The sequence below is a fragment of the Pocillopora damicornis genome, chromosome 9 (genome assembly GCF_964200805.1).
Source record: "Pocillopora damicornis chromosome 9, jaPocDami1.2, whole genome shotgun sequence".
Classification (NCBI taxonomy): domain Eukaryota; kingdom Metazoa; phylum Cnidaria; class Anthozoa; order Scleractinia; family Pocilloporidae; genus Pocillopora; species Pocillopora damicornis.
The window spans coordinates 4963714-4982169 of NC_142678.1; the positions used below are offsets into that span (position 1 = coordinate 4963714).

The 18456-nt window shown below is 38.2% G+C and overlaps 1 protein-coding gene, 2 long non-coding RNA genes and 1 pseudogene across 4 annotated transcripts in view; 1 reads left to right on the forward strand and 3 right to left on the reverse strand.

Moving 5' to 3' along the window:
• Nucleotides 1-12770, reverse strand: part of LOC149039749 (uncharacterized) — a 74162-nt gene extending 61392 nt beyond the window's left edge. Inside the window, exons 1-2 of one of the 2 annotated variants that reach the window (XR_016179807.1) lie at nucleotides 12266-12770; nucleotides 12062-12160 (exon numbers count right to left, since the gene is read on the reverse strand). This is a non-coding gene — a long non-coding RNA (uncharacterized LOC149039749). Of the gene's footprint in view, nucleotides 1-12061; nucleotides 12244-12265 lie in introns of those variants that run through there. The other variant, XR_016179806.1, reaches the window with a different exon arrangement.
• On the reverse strand, nucleotides 175-2117 carry LOC149039754 (uncharacterized). Its single transcript, XM_089182688.1, has one exon. The coding sequence runs from the start codon at nucleotides 1922-1924 to the stop codon at nucleotides 572-574; it is 1353 nt and encodes a 450-aa protein (XP_089038814.1). The 5' UTR covers nucleotides 1925-2117; the 3' UTR covers nucleotides 175-571.
• On the forward strand, nucleotides 5619-6814 carry LOC149039755 (uncharacterized). The gene is made up of 2 exons (XR_016179577.1): nucleotides 5619-5978; nucleotides 6375-6814. It is a non-coding gene; the product is annotated as an uncharacterized LOC149039755 (long non-coding RNA).
• A 2475-nt stretch (nucleotides 12771-15245) lies between the features above and the next one.
• LOC149039756 (uncharacterized) overlaps nucleotides 15246-18456 on the reverse strand; it is a 4479-nt pseudogene continuing 1268 nt past the window's right edge.

Below are 18456 nucleotides of genomic sequence, written 5' to 3' on the forward strand. Positions count from 1 at the left end.
AAAATGAAAACTCCAATCTGTCTGACCTTGTATATAAATTGCTTGATTTGAGAAAAATAAAAGTGAGCCCCAAATATATGGAAGGAATTTCAGCAGACTTTGATGCAGACTCTGCATCCATTTTTAACAGTCTGCTGGGCTGAACTAATAAGTCACAAGCAAAACTCACAACAATTACATACTCAAATGCTTTCTTCGAATTAGAGCTTTAACATGAAGCTAATTCAAAAATAAATAGTGTTTTGTTTCTGCTGCTGTGTTTTTTACCATGGATCTCCTCTAACATGCAACAAGCTTACTCTCATTATTGACATGTACTTCCACAATCTGTCATCATTTCAATAACTGCTATTTGTGAATGACCCAACAACCAAGTTTGGTTACAATCCACTGAAATTTGTGAAGAGGAAAATAGAAAACTTTACTTTTTCACCAAAATATAACTTCAGTCTAACCTAAAGAGAGTATATCACCAAAACTTTATATCTATAATGCACCTGCTTCCCTATTGTGCTTGTTCCATGTATTTGTAATCTTACATCAGATAGACTTACATGTATCAACAATAATATCAAGGCAACTTCATGTGTTCCTCATAGTGGTTAATGAGCTGGGAAGCACTGCTCAGTTCCTCCTGACAAATCCAGCAAGTAAATGTTTCGTCATAAATATCTGAGGAATATGGCTGCTGTCCAGAGTGCAATTTTTCATGCCTTTGAAGTGTTCCCTTCTGAGTAAACCACTTGTCACAAGCTTTGAACTGGTATGGCTTCTCTCCAGCATGGGATCTTTTATGTACTCTCAGAATTATTTTACGACTAAACCACTTGTCACAGCTTTTACACTGGTAGGGCTTCTCTCTAGTGTGGGATCTTTGATGTACTTGTAGTTTTCTTTTCTGCATAAACTGCTTACCACACGTTTTACACTGGTATGGCTTCTCTCCAGTATGAGATCTCATATGTGCTTTTAGAGTTTCTTTTTGTGTAAACCACTTATCACAAGTTTTGCACTGGTATGGCTTCTCTCCAGTGTGGAATCTTTCATGTACTTGTAGATTTCCTTTATGAGTGAACTGCTTATTACAAGGTTTACACTGGTATGACTTCTCTCCAGTGTGGGATCTTTCATGTACTTGAAGATTTCCTTTCTGACTAAACCTTTTGTCACAAGTTTTGCACTGGTATGGCTTCTCTCCAGTGTGGGATCTTTCATGTACTTGTAGATTTCCTTTCTGACTAAACCACTTGTCACAAGTTTTGCACTGGTATGGTTTCTCTCCAGTGTGGGATCTTTCATGTACTGTTAGTTCACCCTTTCGTGCAAAGCACTTGTCACATGCTTTGCACTGGTATGGCTTCTCTCCAGTGTGAGATCTTTCATGTACTGTTAGATCATGCTTTTGTGCATAGCACTTGTCACATGTTTTGCACTGGTATGGCTTCTCTCCAGTGTGGGATCTTTCATGTACTGTTTGACAACCCTTTCGTGCAAAGCACTTGTCACATGTTTTGCACTGGTATGGCTTCTCTCCAGTGTGAGATCTATTATGAACTTGTAGACTTCTTTTATGAGTAAACCTCTTGTCACAGCTTTTGCACTGGTATGGCTTCTCTCCAGTGTGGAATCTTTCATGTACTGTTAGATCACCCTTTTGTGCATAGCACTTGTCACAAGTTTTGCACTGGTATGGCCTCTCTCCAGTGTGGGATCTTTCATGTCTATGTAGATTTCTTTTATCACTAAACCACTTGTCACAGCTTTTACACTGGTATGGCTTCTCTCCAGTGTGGGATCTCTCATGAACCTCTAGATCTCTTTGTCTATGAAAGCACTTGTCACAGGTTTTGCACTGGTATGGCTTTTTCCCAGAAGTGGATGTTTTGGCCATGCTAAAGTATTCTAAAATGTAAGAAGCAAACATAAAAGAGATTTACTCAACCAGATGTGCATATTTGACAGGGTTACAGAAGCAATGAATTAAGTTTGAATAAACAAAGAAATTGGATGGTGAGTTGAGCAAAATATGTTTTAAACAGTCATACTCTTCCAGGAAAGAAAGTTTTACTATAAGAATTGCCACTAACAAAGGGATTCACAGACAGTGCAATTTCTGGCCAAGGCCCTGAAAGAAAAACCTTCACATGAGTAAGGACATGCTAAGAGAAATGCATTTCCAACATGTCCCTTTACATAGCTTCACACAACCAGTTCATACAATCTAAATGTTGTCCCTGTGATTTTAAACTTTACTCTATAGTTGTCATTGTGTGAACAATTATTTGTTCAATGAACTTGTCTTAATGGAAAAGTCACTCCACCTATCACCATCAAGTGGAGCAACCCAAAGTGCAAAAAATGGACAACAGAAATTTCTAGTGGACACTACAAAAGAGATTCCTAATAGACTTTAATGGAAAGAATCTGGTTAAAAAAAAGGTAAAAGAAAATGACAAAAATAAAAAAAAAAGGAGTTTAACACTATATGTGTTATTTATATAGCACAATTTGTATAAAGTATGGAAGAGAATTCAAGATTGTATAATGATACTAGAAGGTAGTGTTTCAGAAGATTTGTCTCAGGTGCAGAAAGCCAACTGCATCCCACATATTTACAAGTACCCTGTTCCACAAGAGAAAGATGATTCTTTGACACTTAACTGATTATTTGACACTTAACTGATAATTGAATGGTAAGAATAATATCAACAATATTAAATGTAATAATGATAACAATAGTAATAGATATGATAATTCATATCTGCTAGCTCAAAGAGCTCACAGTTCCTCTATCAGTCTATCCTCTAGGCCCAAATATTGATTAAACTATGCTCCTTTTGATTTTGCCTGCTGAATAAAATTCATTTTCCCATTTCACCGCAATTTCTTTTGATTCATACAACAAGACATTCCCCATTATAGGATATTCCAGCATCTCACCCTTCTCCTGGTCACATGTTAAACCCAAGGTATCTTATTTCAGACAACACTCCCTTCACAAATTTAGCAGCTCTTTTAGGTGTAAGTTGCAGATTGAAATGGTAAAATGCTCCCTCTTCAAATAAATAAAATTAGTCTTCAGGGCTTGTATGACTAATAGATCACCTATCCACATATTTATGCCATGAAAAGTCTTGTTATCAATTAAGTGGCTGAGACACCAGTGTAAAATTATTTTGAGAAGTTTTATCATCATATGTAGTGTCACAGCACGGACTAAAAAAAAAAACCTCACTTTTCAATCTCCTGGGCATAATTCCCTAATTCAAGCATTAAAATGCGTTCTTTTGACCGAAAGGAAATTCCTCTAAATGCCCTAATCACATCTTCAAAGATATTTATGCAAGGAAAAGCTTTGATTTTTTACGCACCATACTGAGATGATTTTTAGATGTTTATCGTCTTCTTTAGTGCTCTGAAATAAACAATCAGTAGCACCAGGAAACTACTAACTCACTGACTCATTTCAACGACATGTGTGGCTTCGCCTCCTATATGAGGTAATAGCCATAAAAATAGAAAAATTACCTTCTTTCATCAACACTCCTACATCCAATCCTCTCAATGAGTATAAACGTTTCCTACCTGTATAATTTTACCTGTTTTTTATCTTTAAGTTTTTGGTCTTTCACTCGAAGTAAAACCATAACTTTTCAGGATTGAAAATAATTTTTCAGCTTTTAACGTGAATTTGTAGGCTTTTGTCAAGGCTCATTGTTTTCCTAACTGTCAATAATAAATGGGCAGTCAGCACATGTCTTCAATACTCAATATGATTTATTAACAGTACTAAAAGGAACATTTACCTTAAATTGCTTAAAATAATTTCAGCATCAGAATCTTTACTTTGATCAACATGTTTTGTGGCAGCAATTCCTTTTCTAAGAAAACGTTGCAAACGGCTCAATTTTTCGGTGTTTGTTTAAGCGTGAAATATACAACTTTGTCGAGACAAACTGTCGCGCTTCTCCATGGGAAATCCGTATTGTACAGTACTGACTTTAATTTGAACGTGTAAGAAGGCTTTGCAAACGACATTGAACAGGATTTGGCAGAAAATAAATCTTGATTAAAGGTAGTATGTAAGTGCGGAAACGTAAACACGATAATGTGACGGTGTTTACACAAACTTGCATGTTTCACGCTTCAACAAATACGTGGAAAGCTGAATACTGTAAACAAAAATACTCCCTGTAGCACGCTTCGAATTTCGAAACTTTATACTCGTTTAGGTTTCCGAAAAGCTTTTCACGCATTTCTTGGCTGCATAATTGCCTAACATGAAAAGTTCATCATAGCATCACAGCGACTTTTACTTCAGTTGGACGATCAGTAAGCGTAATATTTTGCTATGAAATTCTAGTTCTTCGGTGAAAAATCGCTGATAAGTGCGCTAAAAGTTGCGGCTGCCGCCGGCAGCCGGCTGTTATTTTGAACCTTGCTTTCATCAAAGTACATTCATCTATTTTATTCCAAATTATCTGTTGCCCAAATAACTTATTAAGTGTAAAATTTCTTTAGTAAGGAAACTCTCTCATATGCTTTTGGCAATGGAAACATTTTAACAGTTGAGACATTCCAAAGTAAATTTCAAATGAAAACAAACTACTTCAGTTCTTTTAATTGATAGCAGTAACTCCATCGAATTTGAAAAGGAAACCCAGATGAATATAAAATATTTAGGTATATACCCAACTACTACTACCATCGTGGGAAATAAGCTAAATTTAACATTGCACTCATACCTTACAAGTTTTTATGTTTTCCAAAGTAATTTGCCCTTGTCTCCTCATTAAACCGACGTTATAGTTGTGTCCTCGTGTACCGGCACACAAAAGAAGGAAACATTAACGAACTGCGTCATAACTCCATGTATGGTTATGAAAACAAAAGGAATTCCCTTGTGTACCGGTACACCAGGACAGCCCCGACGTTATCTTGTAACTGCCGCCTCACTTACTGGTTCCCCAAGGTTGTTCATTTGAACAGGGAAGAGAGGACACTGGGAACAAGATTGAGCATTGGGACAAGGAGGCATGACAGGACGGAAAACGCGTGCACTGTAAGTACCTCCCGTTGTCCCATACAAAGCCTTATAAAACTTTTCTAAGGCTTTGTATGGGCTTTTTTTCTGGAGTATCTGGTAGCGCTCCAGGTTGCTTCAATATGCTTACCGCAAGGCGTCATAATCTCGGCACTTTGTGACAGAAATGTCGTTTTACTGAAAGTGAACCAGAACACCAACAGACCTATACATGTCTCAATTTTCCGATGAGGGAATGTTAGGCATCAGTGACACGTCATCGCTTGTCAAACTTTGTCAATAAACATGACTTCCACTTACGTAATTGGCACAGGATGTACTACTACCGATGAGGGAATAATAAATAAATCTGATCAGATGTCTGTGGCAGGTCGGGTGATATTGAAACGCGTGGAAAATGCATTTTACATTAAAATTTATACTTGGAGGATTTCAACTGCTTTTTTTTTTTCTGGTAGTCCTTGCACAAACCTTGTACCCTGTTTCATCCACATTAATTCTTCGTAGTTGTACATTCACTGCGAATAAAGCTTTCCGGTTAATTTTTATCGTTTTATCGCGTTGAGATAGGCCGCTGTCCACTAGAATTTTCTACAACATTATATCGGTATGGAAACGCGGGCACAAACTCAGCCACAGGAAATCGAGTACCGAAGGCGATCGCCAACAAAAAGCGCGCGCTTGGCGCGTGCTTGGCAAAGTAATCATGCCACGACGATCTGGGGAAAATACAATTGAAGAAAAACGCAGGATGCGAAATCAAAGGAGGAAACGTAAACGATTGTCAAGGACAGCTAGGGAAAGGGAGAACAGAGAAATGAGAACACAAAAGGAAAGAGATGCATATTCTCGCGCTAAGGGATTGGCGCGAATGTATTATGGCAAATGGAAAGCATTAGTCGAACAGAATAAAAAGACCCTGGACAAAACCAAGGTAGGTACTCGGTTAGCGTCAAAATAGAATAAAATAGGTATCAGAAAATGAGCAGTTTGTTACAAAAAACGATATCACCGAACTGAAGCTGAACGTAATCAAACTAGCATTGTCTTGCATTGTACAAAACGTCCTGGGGTTGACTTCAACATAAACTCATAGGGGGAGGGGAGAGTCTAGCCCTCAAAATTCGTCTCCTTTTTATGATGAAATGAAAAAAAAACTACAATCATTTACGTGAAATAAGGCAAGGAATCCCCATTTGAAATTGCCACGTTCTGAAATGATTTAGCGGGAATTCGTTTATTTCTATTTGCCAAGCTGACAGGCAAAACTTTCGTCCGAAAAGGACAGTCATTGAGCTTTGAGCATTTTCCCTTCTATCTTGCTATGTAGTGTTGATCTTGCCCCACCAAGGTTACCACAGATCAAAAAATGGCCAGGGATAGAAATTTCAAGGTCAGGGAAAAGTCAGGGAAATTAAAGTTTTTACACCACTGAGTTTCATACCATGCTGGAAGAAATATTTCAGATGATCTCAGCAATGTTTTAATGAAGAAGAGGAGACTGGACATTTTGTATCCATTTCATCAGGGAAATTTTATTTTTATCATGGATAGGTCAGTACCTTAATAGTCAGGGAATTTTGGAAAGTTCTGTTTGTGGCAACCATGCCTACCCTCTGTGTATCTCTATCAACAGTGTTAGAGTTAAGTCTAAATTGAATACATAAAATATAGCTCTGATCAAGGAAAATATATGAAAAGGTTTTGTCTAAGATAGGCTTCTCCTAATTGTTCTCACAGCAATAACATTCAGAACAATCAAAACAAAAAGACTTGAATAAGTAAATAACTAAATGAATAACTAAATGAATAAGTAACTAACTAACTTACTTAAATATATACACATTTTTAAAAAATAAAGTCAACCAGAGTTGAAATTCAGTTAAAAGATATTTGTTTCTTGGTGACAGTGGCAGCTATTGTGTTAAATTACAGATGCAAAAATTTAGCAAGTGTTTAACTCTAGCAATGTTTTTGTCAGAGGAAATACTTGCTAATAATGATCCACATGTGAAAACATGAAAATCATATTAGGCATGTAATTTAGCCTCAATACTTTTCTTCGCACCATTTGGCAGCCTTTTTTAGATCCCTAGTCCATAGAATTTCCATCACCTCCCATCGCTTGGGGGGCAACTAATGGCTATGGATAATTCTGGATCAGCCAAAATGACACATTTTTGCTAGTTTGCTGATACCTGTCAACAGAGACAAATATCACCTTGAGATGATCAATTTTGGTTGGAAACAAAAAGAAAACTGCTTGTAGGCTGCTAGTGGAAACCCTCTGAATTAGTCTGCCCTCTTCCACAGTTAGCAGCAGGATTAGGGAAAGTCACACCACAGTAAATTAAAAACAAAAAAATTTATCACAAAAACAGTTCCAGCAGCACAGAAAGGCCACAATGTTGGATGGATGGCCAGGTATACAATAGGAAATAAATTGCAAAATGTGTGCCAGCATGTTTGTGTTAATCCCATATTATGAAGTATGAGTTGTTTTCAGTAACTCAGTGTCAAATTTTATGGTATAGTTTTATGTAATAATAACTAATTATCATCATTATTGGCTTTCCATTGTTAGACATTAGCTACAAAGTCTCAATGCCAATTTCTTGACCAATTGGAAGTAAAACCAAGTATAACTTGTTTGCACATCTAAAAGTAAATAAACAAAGTTAAAACTGGGTGGGTTGCCTTGAGAACCCATCTGTTCTGGTGTGTTGTTTTCTGAGTTCTTAGAAATAAGTGCACACTATCTTAACTCTGGTATAATTTTGAATATCAGAACCCTGAAGAATAGCCCTTACTAACAGACCTGGTGCATGACATAGTAGTTTGGGTGTGTTTCTATGTGACCAAATGATAGGCTTTGACCTGTTTTGAGACTTATCAGTGTCAATGGTACCGTCCATCTAGTGTGTAAACATAGTACTTTTAAATGAATTCAGTAGACTTATTCATTTGATCATTATCATCTGCCACACAACTGTGTTCCCTATTACATTAGTGTTCATTGTGAGATCTAGAATAACATAAATGTAGGCACAAATGGTATAATAAATTATTTGAGCCTAAGCCTTCTTGTAGTTGAAATATTGGGAAAGAAAGGAAGAAGAAAATAATCAAGAATAGAAGAATTAGGCATATGCAAGATAACATTCTGTTTCCATTGTTACTTTAGCAAATCAGTATTCCTGTTGTGAAGATGTCACATCTTTTATCAGCAGGACTGCCAAGATGACTCATCTTTTTGCCAGTTTCTGTTTGCTATTGTAACAATAACTCTTGCAGTCCACTGGCAAAGGCCAAAAATTAACTTAGGAATAAAACAAGGATGCTGTGGCTCAAAAAACTTTGTATTAGGACACTGCCTGGTGGAACCTAGGAGTCAGCATTTAGGCTTTGAGTTTAAGCAGAGACTTTTCCCTTTTTCTAAAATTTAAGATCTATTTGCAAGCCAAAGCCTTCTCTTAAAATTAATGATTGAAAAACCAAGGTATGTTAGTTAACATTTTCTTTCAATTATTAAGTTCCATTGTAGCAACTTCACCTTCACCTAACTTCTTCGCGCCAAGTGGCACAGAAGGCCTCATCCCTGAAACATTTTTGTATATTCATCTCTCATCTCGTACCTATCCTGTGTATCCGTGTATGTAAGCTATGTTCGCGCTAAAAATCTAAAGGTGGGAGGATAACCATAACTCCACTGACTCACCTCTACAAGTTCACATTTCTCACAGTTCCTCGCATACTAAATAAGTCGTGTTGATTAGACATGCTCGAAATCTAAATGATGTTTTTGACAGAATAATTGAAGACAAGTACGCAAGCGTTAAGGGTGTCAGGCTCGATATTTCGATACGCCCACGAAATCAATTGACCGTGAAGATCTGGGAGAAAGCCGTTTACCAACAGGCTACTGGAAAGCGCTTTTAGTTATTCACCATACGGGATAGCTGCATACCCACAAATATGTCGTAGAAAGAACATGCCATCCTACCACTAACAAACAACTCGTGGTTGAAAGCCGGTTAAGACAACAGGACAACAGGCAAAAGAATGGAGTCTTTTATTAAGATTAAAAAATCATATTACGACATTCATAACATTAACCAGGACTCCATTCACGAGCGATGACACTTTGATCTCTACAGTTTAAAAGGTTATGGAGTCGCATAACAACACTAACCAGGACCCCAATGACTAGCGATGATAAGTTGATCTCCTACAGTTTGACATGCTTTCACACATTCCCAACAGACTCGGGGAAATAACGCTGCGGGAGATGACACTTGCAGTAAAAGCCATATCCGTCCTCTCATGTTTCTCACGCATCATACCTACCTACGCTGCCTGTATATCATTTTATTTTAAGAACAGTCTTAGTTTTCAAAATTCCCCCGATATACTCTGTTCTCACCACGTCCGCGAGAGTATCACAATCAGAAGTTTGACTGTCTTCACTCGATGAACGTTTCTCGTAATCACGTGTGACAGAGCGTCGTTACACAATAATTTCATTTGCTACGATTAGCCAGCACACCGCAACCTCTAGTTAAGTTCTCAAATGAAGAAAAATACGGGCAAAGGAAGTCTCCAAGGGTTTATATGGGATGTGAGAGTTCCTGTTGATATATTCCTGGTGGGTGGACATTAATACTCTAGTATGGTTGTAGATGTTATTGAATAGACTATAATGATCGGTATCACATGTAAAAATTTGAATCCAATGAAAAGGTAAAGCAAGTGAAAGTTTTCCTTCCTTCTGCTGATCCGAGTTCTTTACGGCCCTGGAGTCATCCCGATTGATTCTCAGTCAGAGGTTGAGCAGTAGGCCTAGATTGGTATTTATGGGAAATTTAAGGGTGCGTTCCTTTGGGAGGTTCCAGATTAGGATTTGTGATCCAAGATCACACAGATCACGTTGCATCAAAGTCATCACCAGATCAGTAACCATGACAGCAGGCGCGTAAGCGGAATTGGAATTGGTGTTGTGGATAGAACAGCTGTTCTTTCGTTAATAAAAGAACTTTCCGATGATTCAATACTACAAGAAGTGAGAAGTTGTCAAGATTACTTTTACTACAATTACTATTTTTTTATAGGGGAGAGGCAGAGTCATATCCACATTGAGAATTACTTCGAACGTATTAAACTAATCTACATTGTTTCAGATTTTTAAAGTCATTTTCGGATGTCAAGAACTACAGTCAGCTGTAAAGAACGCCTGTTAGCTACTTGCCTAGGTCTGCCTCATGGGCAAAGGAGTGGTGGGAGATCTGCTACTGACTTACAGAAGCAAGTATTGATTAAGATACGGATACTTGGGAACCCTGAATGCCTGCGATCAGTGGCCGCTCGATTTAACATTACAAAATTGATTTTATTTCGTATTTATCGCAGAATTTGTGGAGCGATTGCCAACAATCTTTCCTGTCAATATATGAAGAACCTACTTGTTTGAGATTGAGCGCCGCTGGGCAAAATGATTAATTTCGGATCCTTCGCTCAAAGGAACGCGTTGGATCAATGATCCAATGATCCGTCTATAGATCACGTAGATCAGTGATCCGATGAATCCTTGTCCAGAGTGGATTTGATAGATCACTGATCTGAAAATGGATTCGCTCGAAAGGAACGCCACAGATCAGAAATCGAGATCCGGCTTCTCCCAAAGGAACGCACCCTAAGTACTTTGGTCAGTGGGTACTCTAAAAACTGAAAACATCTTATTGTAAAACAAGAATCTATGTTATGAATATCAAAGTTACTTCTACATTGATACTTACTCATAATTTCCGAAAAAAGTTTTTTATCACATAAATTGCGGTGTTATACAGGGATTTCCGGCCCTGAGAAAAGCCGTAACAACACACGTGAAAAAACTTCGTATTTTTTCACGTGTGTTGATATAGCCAATCAGCTACTGACACGTCACTCGCCTTTGGCGCCACTCGGACAATTTGATGAATGATCGACAAAGCCTTCCCGGTTCTCAATATTAGGTGGTTTGTCGGAACGTTCTCGGATTGTGGCGGCTAAAATACTGAAAAATTCCGTATCGCGACAGACGGTGAGGTTCAAACTTTTCTAGAAGGGGGAGAAAACCAATATACTAAAAGGAAAAACCGAAAGTTACGTATTCAGTGGCTTTGATGTTAGCATTTCTCGGCTGAGAATGAAAATCGACAACTGGAAGTTTTTCCATCAGCCGATTTTGGCTGTTTACCTGAAAGAAGTCTTCTGTCGACTTTACGACCATTGTTGTTTTTGCAATCATGGTTCAATCAACACAACTTGACATCTCACTCGTGAGCTATCGAGTGAAACACTCGAAGAGAAATTCCATATCTACGCGCGCCCATGTATTATTCTCTATTTATTCAACCGAAGGAAGGACATATCTAACAAGATGTTACCTTTGAAACTCAGTACCAATAGATTAGGTTTTAATAGGCAGAGAAAATTGGCAGAATTCGGTGAAAAATTTACTTCAAACAGTAATAGTCCTACATGAATGGATGTTTTATCATAATAATTGCCATTAGCAAAGGTATTTCCAGACAGTTCATGGCGAACAATTTATTACATCATGGCCGCCGCGCATGCGAATCGCATCACTTTGTGGACTTAGCATATCAAACTCTTTCCCGAGTGCGACGAACATTTGTTTTTCCTCGGTTCCAGGTGTACGCAACCACTAACCCCACGTAATGCGCATGCTCTCCGTTACGAATTTTCAAAATGGCGGACAGGTCAAAGAGGGAAATTAAAAAACACAAAGCGATTTTGCAATGAATTCTCAACATACACCCTCGTTAGAAAGGCGAATCCACGGAAGAAAGATACAAAACTGTATGATATTGAGATCGATATGATATTAAATCGATACTGAGGGCCCGTTTAATTGCCTTCCGCCACGATTATTAGCTTTCTTGACAGCTTTCTGAAGGCAGAATACTTTCTTTTTGAAGACTTCTGATATGCGGCTATTGATTATTACACCTCGTATACCTGATTGCTCAAACACTTTGTTTACGATTGTTGAAAGGACCGACTCATGGTTCTCCGTCTTCGTCTTGACATTGCTTTGAAATAGTATAGACTAGTAAGCTGAAACGAAAAATTAATCAGGGAAGTTTACGAAAAATCCAGCAAACAAGCTTTAAAAAGGCATTTATTTAGACTTTATACTTCAACGAACTTCACAAATCTTACTTGTTTATCTTGTATGTAAACGATGGCAGATTAATTCCCGAGGCACTTTCTGAGTTTCCCGATCCCTCTCCTTCTGCTTTCACGCTTACAAAACAGGAAAAATCAAAAGGAGGAAGATACAGCTGTTTTGAAACGCCATTTGACGAAGGTAAATCTGCTTTTTGTTCGACACTTTACATATCAAAACAAAGGAAATTTGTTCCTCTTTTTGATTCTGGCGGTACATTTTTAATTTGCGCCTGCGTAAAAGAGATATCGCCCGAGACCCTTCGCTCGGTCGTGTTTTTATCAAAAACGCCTTGTTAATTTCACGCAACCGCTCGGAGAAAAGGTAAAAATGACGAGGGAAAAACTTTACCTTCAAGTTAGAAAATTAGCGAAATAGAAAGCCACAATATTATAGTTTAATATTTCAGAGGTACATGGAGTGCTTTTTACGTAGAGAATCCGCACGATGGTAAAACATTCGAAAATTACACTCGATTTGAGTGGGGTGTTGAAGTGGGCGTGGTCACTACATTCATGTTAAGACTATTCGTACCCCATGAGTTTGATATGTTGTATTTCGGTGCGTTTGAAATTACAGAGAAAACAGTGAAAACTGAACTTAGCGTAGTCAAAACCTTCCTTTCATAGCTTATGAATAAAACTTTTGTCAGGTCGCCAAATCCAATTTAAATGAAGAATATTTCCTTTTGCCTTTGAGCAATATTTTTTACAAAGAGTTGATGAATCGACGGTTCCCAACGCTTTTGAAATTTCCTCCTGTTCCTGAAAAATCCCCCATACTTCTTCTCTAATTCCCCTTAAATTTGTCTAAACGTGCTACCTTAAAACGTTCCACGTAAGTGCTCTGTGCTCATGTTTGATGTCCTTAAATCTGAATCTCTTGTTTGAAAGCCATCATCGATTTCTTTACTGAAAACGGCCCATTAAAATTAGAATTAACGGTTCCCAGCGTCCCTGGAAAAAGGGTTAATATTTTCTTCTCAAACAAGACGAGTTCATCCAGGTGTCACTTTCATGCGCTCTGCGCTCGCTCAAACACCCTTCCTGCAATCATGCTGACACCAGCCTTACTTTGTCCACCATTTTCAAAATTTTTCTTCTAGGTAGGTAGCCTCTCCTCCTGTTTTCCGAGTTGGAATACAATACATTTTCCCGGGTTTTTTAAAAAAATGTCGGATGACAGAGAGAACTGTCAGCATGAATATGCAAAAGTAGTTGAGTTCAGTAAACCGGAGCTTATACCCCGTTCACACCAAAGCTTAAACATGTTTAAAATTTGTTTGATAAACAGATTCAATAATGATATGCAGCTAAATTTTTGGAGACGAAACCAATTTTCGCCCTGGAAATACCCTCTCCATTGTAAAAAGAATAGCATAGAATTATCACTGAGGACCCTCTGAGAAAACCTCACAAGTTTTCCCTGGCCTACAGCTTGTGTTAGATTACGATGCCCTGTTGAAAGGAACAATTAGGGACCATGCATTGCGGTAATTATAAATTCATTCTCTGCATGCTAGGTTTAAATGGAGCAACAGCTAACTATGCATGTGCATGGTGTAAAATCCAAAAGGATGATAGATGGAAAATAGATCAGCATTTAAGTTATTTCAATTCATAAGCCACTTTCAAGGTATTTACAAGAATTGAAAGAAATGTCCAAAAAATCAAAGAATGATTATGGCTGCTGTAAGGAACCCCTTCTGGACATTGAATTGGATCATATAATTGTTGATGAACTTCACCTGCTTTTAAGAATAACTGATAAGTGTTACCTGCCAGTTTAACAACAGAAGTTAATGATTGGGATATTTAGGAGAGTATTGAAAACCTGATCAACAAACAGGCACACCTAAATAAGTTCATTCACAGCAGAAGGTCTTGTGGAGTGTCTTTTGATGTCTGGGAAAGAAAAATGCAGATGGCAAAGAAAGTTCTGTTCACAAATGTATAAGTCTCATAAGAAATGATAAGAAAATAATGCTGTATCACCTTCCAGAGAAAATGAATGATTTCTTGAGGCCTGAAACTGCTGAACAGATCATAAAAATATGGGTGTACTTCGCAGCCCTGTAAAAAATCTCAGAAACTGGCAACCGAATACCAGCCCCACAGAGTTTTGGTTGAAAGCAAAACAATAGGTGAGTGATTTCATTTCTCTCAAAGGATTAAGGGAAGGTTACAAGTGAAAGAGAGTTACCCAATACCTTCATATTATGGTTTCCCATATATCCCATGGCTTTTCCAAATGTACCAAGTAGTAAAAACATTTACAGAGCAAGGAGTTGAAAGGAACATTGATGTTGCAGGGTCCATCGTTTTCTGGAAATTCAACAAGTGGGACTATATTGGAGATGTTCTTCATCAAGAGTCATGTTAATGGCACTTAAGAAAAAGGGAATGGGAGCCCAGATCCTATCAGAAACAAACTAGAGTACTGGGAAGAGGACATATTCCGAAAAAGAAAAAACTGTACCGCCTGAAATTACTACACCTTTATCTAATCTGCAAAGTGGTTAAAGTACTGTTGCATCTCAAATTCACTCTGCTGTGCCTTTGAGCTCAACTGACTTTACAAAAATGACAGTTCCTCAGCTTAAAGAAGAATTAAAGGAAAGAGGAAGCAAAGGCATCCTTAGAAAACAAACATTAGCTTGTAAGATTATTGAAGAACATTACTGACAAAGAAAACCAATCAACCTCTATTTAAAAAGAAATGACATTGTCATTAGATGCAGATTGTAAAAGTGGCATAGCATATAGCATTTGGCCTGCTGCAGGTGTAATAGCTGTACCTGTTGTAATAATGGCCTGTTAATACCCTGATAGGTGCAGATAAACTCAACAGGTTTCTTTAATCTACACCAGCGCCATGTTACAGTACCATGATTCTTTTCGCACCGATAAATCCATATAACAGTAACAAAATGTCTAAACACTACACCTGTCCAACTTTATAAGATAGTCAATCTGAAATATCAAAATTATTCATTTTACTGCAAAACTCAAACGTTCTTTAAATCTTAATCTTACATCAGATAGACTTATCAACAATAAAATCAAGGGAAATTCATGTGTTCTTCATAGTGGTTAATGAGCTGGGATGCACTGCTCAGTTCCTCCTGACAAATCCAGCAAGTAAATGTTTCATCGTAATCTGAGGAATATGGCTGCTGTCCAGAGTGCAATTTTTCATGCCTTTGAAGTGTTCCCTTCTGAGTAAACCACTTGTCACAAGCTTTGCACTGGTATGGCTTCTCTCCAGTGTGGGATCTTTCATGTCTATGTAGATTTCCTTTATGACTAAACCACTTGTCACAGCTTTTACACTGGTATGGCTTCTCTCCGGTGTGGGATCTTTCATGTACTGTTAGATCACCCTTTTGTGCAAACCCTTTGTCACAAGTTTTGCACTGGTATGGACTCTCTCCAGTGTGGGATCTTTCATGTCTATGTAGATTTCTTTTAACACTAAACCACTTTTCACAGCTTTTACACTGGTATGGTTTCTCTCCAGTGTGAGATCTTTCATGTAATGTTAGATCACCCTTTTCTGCAAACCCTTTGTCACAAGTTTTGCACTGGTATGGCCTCTCTCCGGTGTGGGATCTTTCGTGTACTGTTAGATGACTTTTTTGTGCAAACCACTTGTCACAAGTTTTGCACTGGTATGGCTTCCCTCGGGTGTGGAATCTTTCATGTACTGTTAGATCACCCTTTCGTGCAAAGCACTTGTCACAAGTTTTGCACTGGTATGGCTTCTCTCCAGTGTGGGATCTCATATGTGCTTTTAGAGTTTCTTTTTGTGTAAACTACTTGTCACAGCTTTTACACTGGTATGGCCTCTCTCCAGTGTGGGATCTTTCATGTCTATGTAGATTTCTTTTATCACTAAACCACTTCTCACAGCTTTTACACTGGTATGGCTTCTCTCCAGTGTGGGATCTTTCATGTACTATTAGATCACCCTTTCGTGCAAACCCTTTGTCACAAGTTTTGCACTGGTATGGCCTCTCTCCAGTGTGGGATCTTTCATGTCTATGTAGATGACCCTTTTGTGCAAACCCTTTGTCACAAGTTTTGCACTGGTATGGCTTCTCTCCAGTGTGGGATCTTTCGTGTACTGTTAGATGACTTTTTTGTGCAAACCACTTGTCACAAGTTTTGCACTGGTATGGCTTCCCTCGAGTGTGGAATCTTTCATGTACTGTTAGATCACCATTTTGTGCAAAGCACTTGTCACAAGTTTTGCACTGGTATGGCCTCTCTCCAGTGTGGGATCTTTCATGTCTATGTAGATTTCTTTTATCACTAAACCACTTGTCACAGCGTTTACACTGGTATGGCCTCTCTCCAGTGTGGGATCTTTCATGTCTATGTAGATGTCCTTTATGACTAAACCACTTGTCACAGCTTTTACACTGGTATGGCTTCTCTCCAGTGTGGGATCTTTCATGTCTATGTAGATCACCCTTTTGTGCAAACCCTTTGTCACAAGTTTTGCACTGGTATGGCCTCTCTCCGGTGTGGGATCTTTTGTGTACTGTTAGATGACTTTTTTGTGCAAACCACTTGTCACAAGTTTTGCACTGGTATGGCCTCTCTCCGGTGTGGGATCTTTCGTGTACTGTTAGATGACTTTTTTGTGCAAACCACTTGTCACAAGTTTTGCACTGGTATGGCTTCCCTCAAGTGTGGAATCTTTCATGTACTGTTAGATTACCCTTTTGTGCAAAGCACTTGTCACAAGTTTTGCACTGGTATGGCTTCTCTCCAGTGTGGGATCTCATATGTGCTTTTAGAGTTTCTTTTTGTGTGAACCACTTATCACATGTCTTACACTGGTATGGCTTCTCTCCAGTGTGGGATCTCTCATGTCTATGTAGATTTCTTTTATCACTAAACCATTTGTCACAGCTTTTACACTGGTATGGCCTCTCTCCAGTGTGGGATCTTTCATGTCTATGTAGATCACCCTTTTGTGCAAACCCTTTGTCACAAGTTTTGCATTGGTATGGCCTCTCTCCAGTGTGGGATCTTTCATGTCTATGTAGATTTCTTTTATCACTAAACCACTTGTCACAGCTTTTACACCGGTATGGCTTCTCTCCAGTGTGGGATCTCTCATGAACCTCTAGATCTCTTTGTCTATGAAAGCACTTGTCACAGGTTTTGCACTGGTATGGCTTTCCTCTAGTGTGAGATCTCTCATGTCTTTGTAGATTTCCTTTTTTTACAAAACACTGGTCACAAGTTTTGCACTGATATGGCTTTTTCCCAAAAGTGGATATTTTTTGCCATGCAGTGTTCTAAAATGTAAGCAAACAAAAAAGAGATTTACTCAACCAGATGCACATATTTGACAGGGTTTCAGAAGCAATGTCTTAAGTTTGAATAAACAAAGAAATTGGATGGTGAGTTGGGTAAAATATGTTTCAAACACTGTAGTACTCTTTCAGGAAAGGAAGTTCTACTATAACAATTGCCACAAACAAAGGGATTCACAGACAGTGCAATTTCTGGCAAAAGCCCTGAAAGAAAAACCTTCACATGAGTAAGGACCTACAAAGAGAAGTGCATTTCCAACAAGTCCCTTTACATAGCCTCACACAACCAGTTCACACAATCTACATGTTGTCCTTGTGATGTTAAACTTTAATCTATAGTTGTCACTGTCTCAAGTGGAGAACCCAAAGTACAAAAAGTGGACAAAACAAATTTCTAGTGGACACTACAAAAGAGATTCCCAATAGACTTTAATAGAGAGAATCTGGTTAAAAGGTAAGACAATGATAAAAATCACAAAAAAAGGAGTTTAACACCTCATGCGGCTACTGATATAGCACAATTTGTATAAAGTATCGAAAAGAATTCAAGATTGTCTAATGATACTAGAAGGTAGTGTTGCACAAGATTTGTCTCTGGTGCAGAAAGCCAACTGCACCCCACATATTTACAAGTACCCTGTTCCACAAGAGAAAGATGATTCAAGAATATACTGATTACTTGACACTCACCCGATAATTGAATGGCAACAATAATATTAACAATATTAAACATAATAATGTTAACAACAGTAATAGTTGCGATAATTTATATCTGCTAGCTCAAAAAGCTCACCGTACCTTTATCAGTCTATCCTCTAGGCCCAAATAACGATTAAACTATGCTCCTTTTGTTTT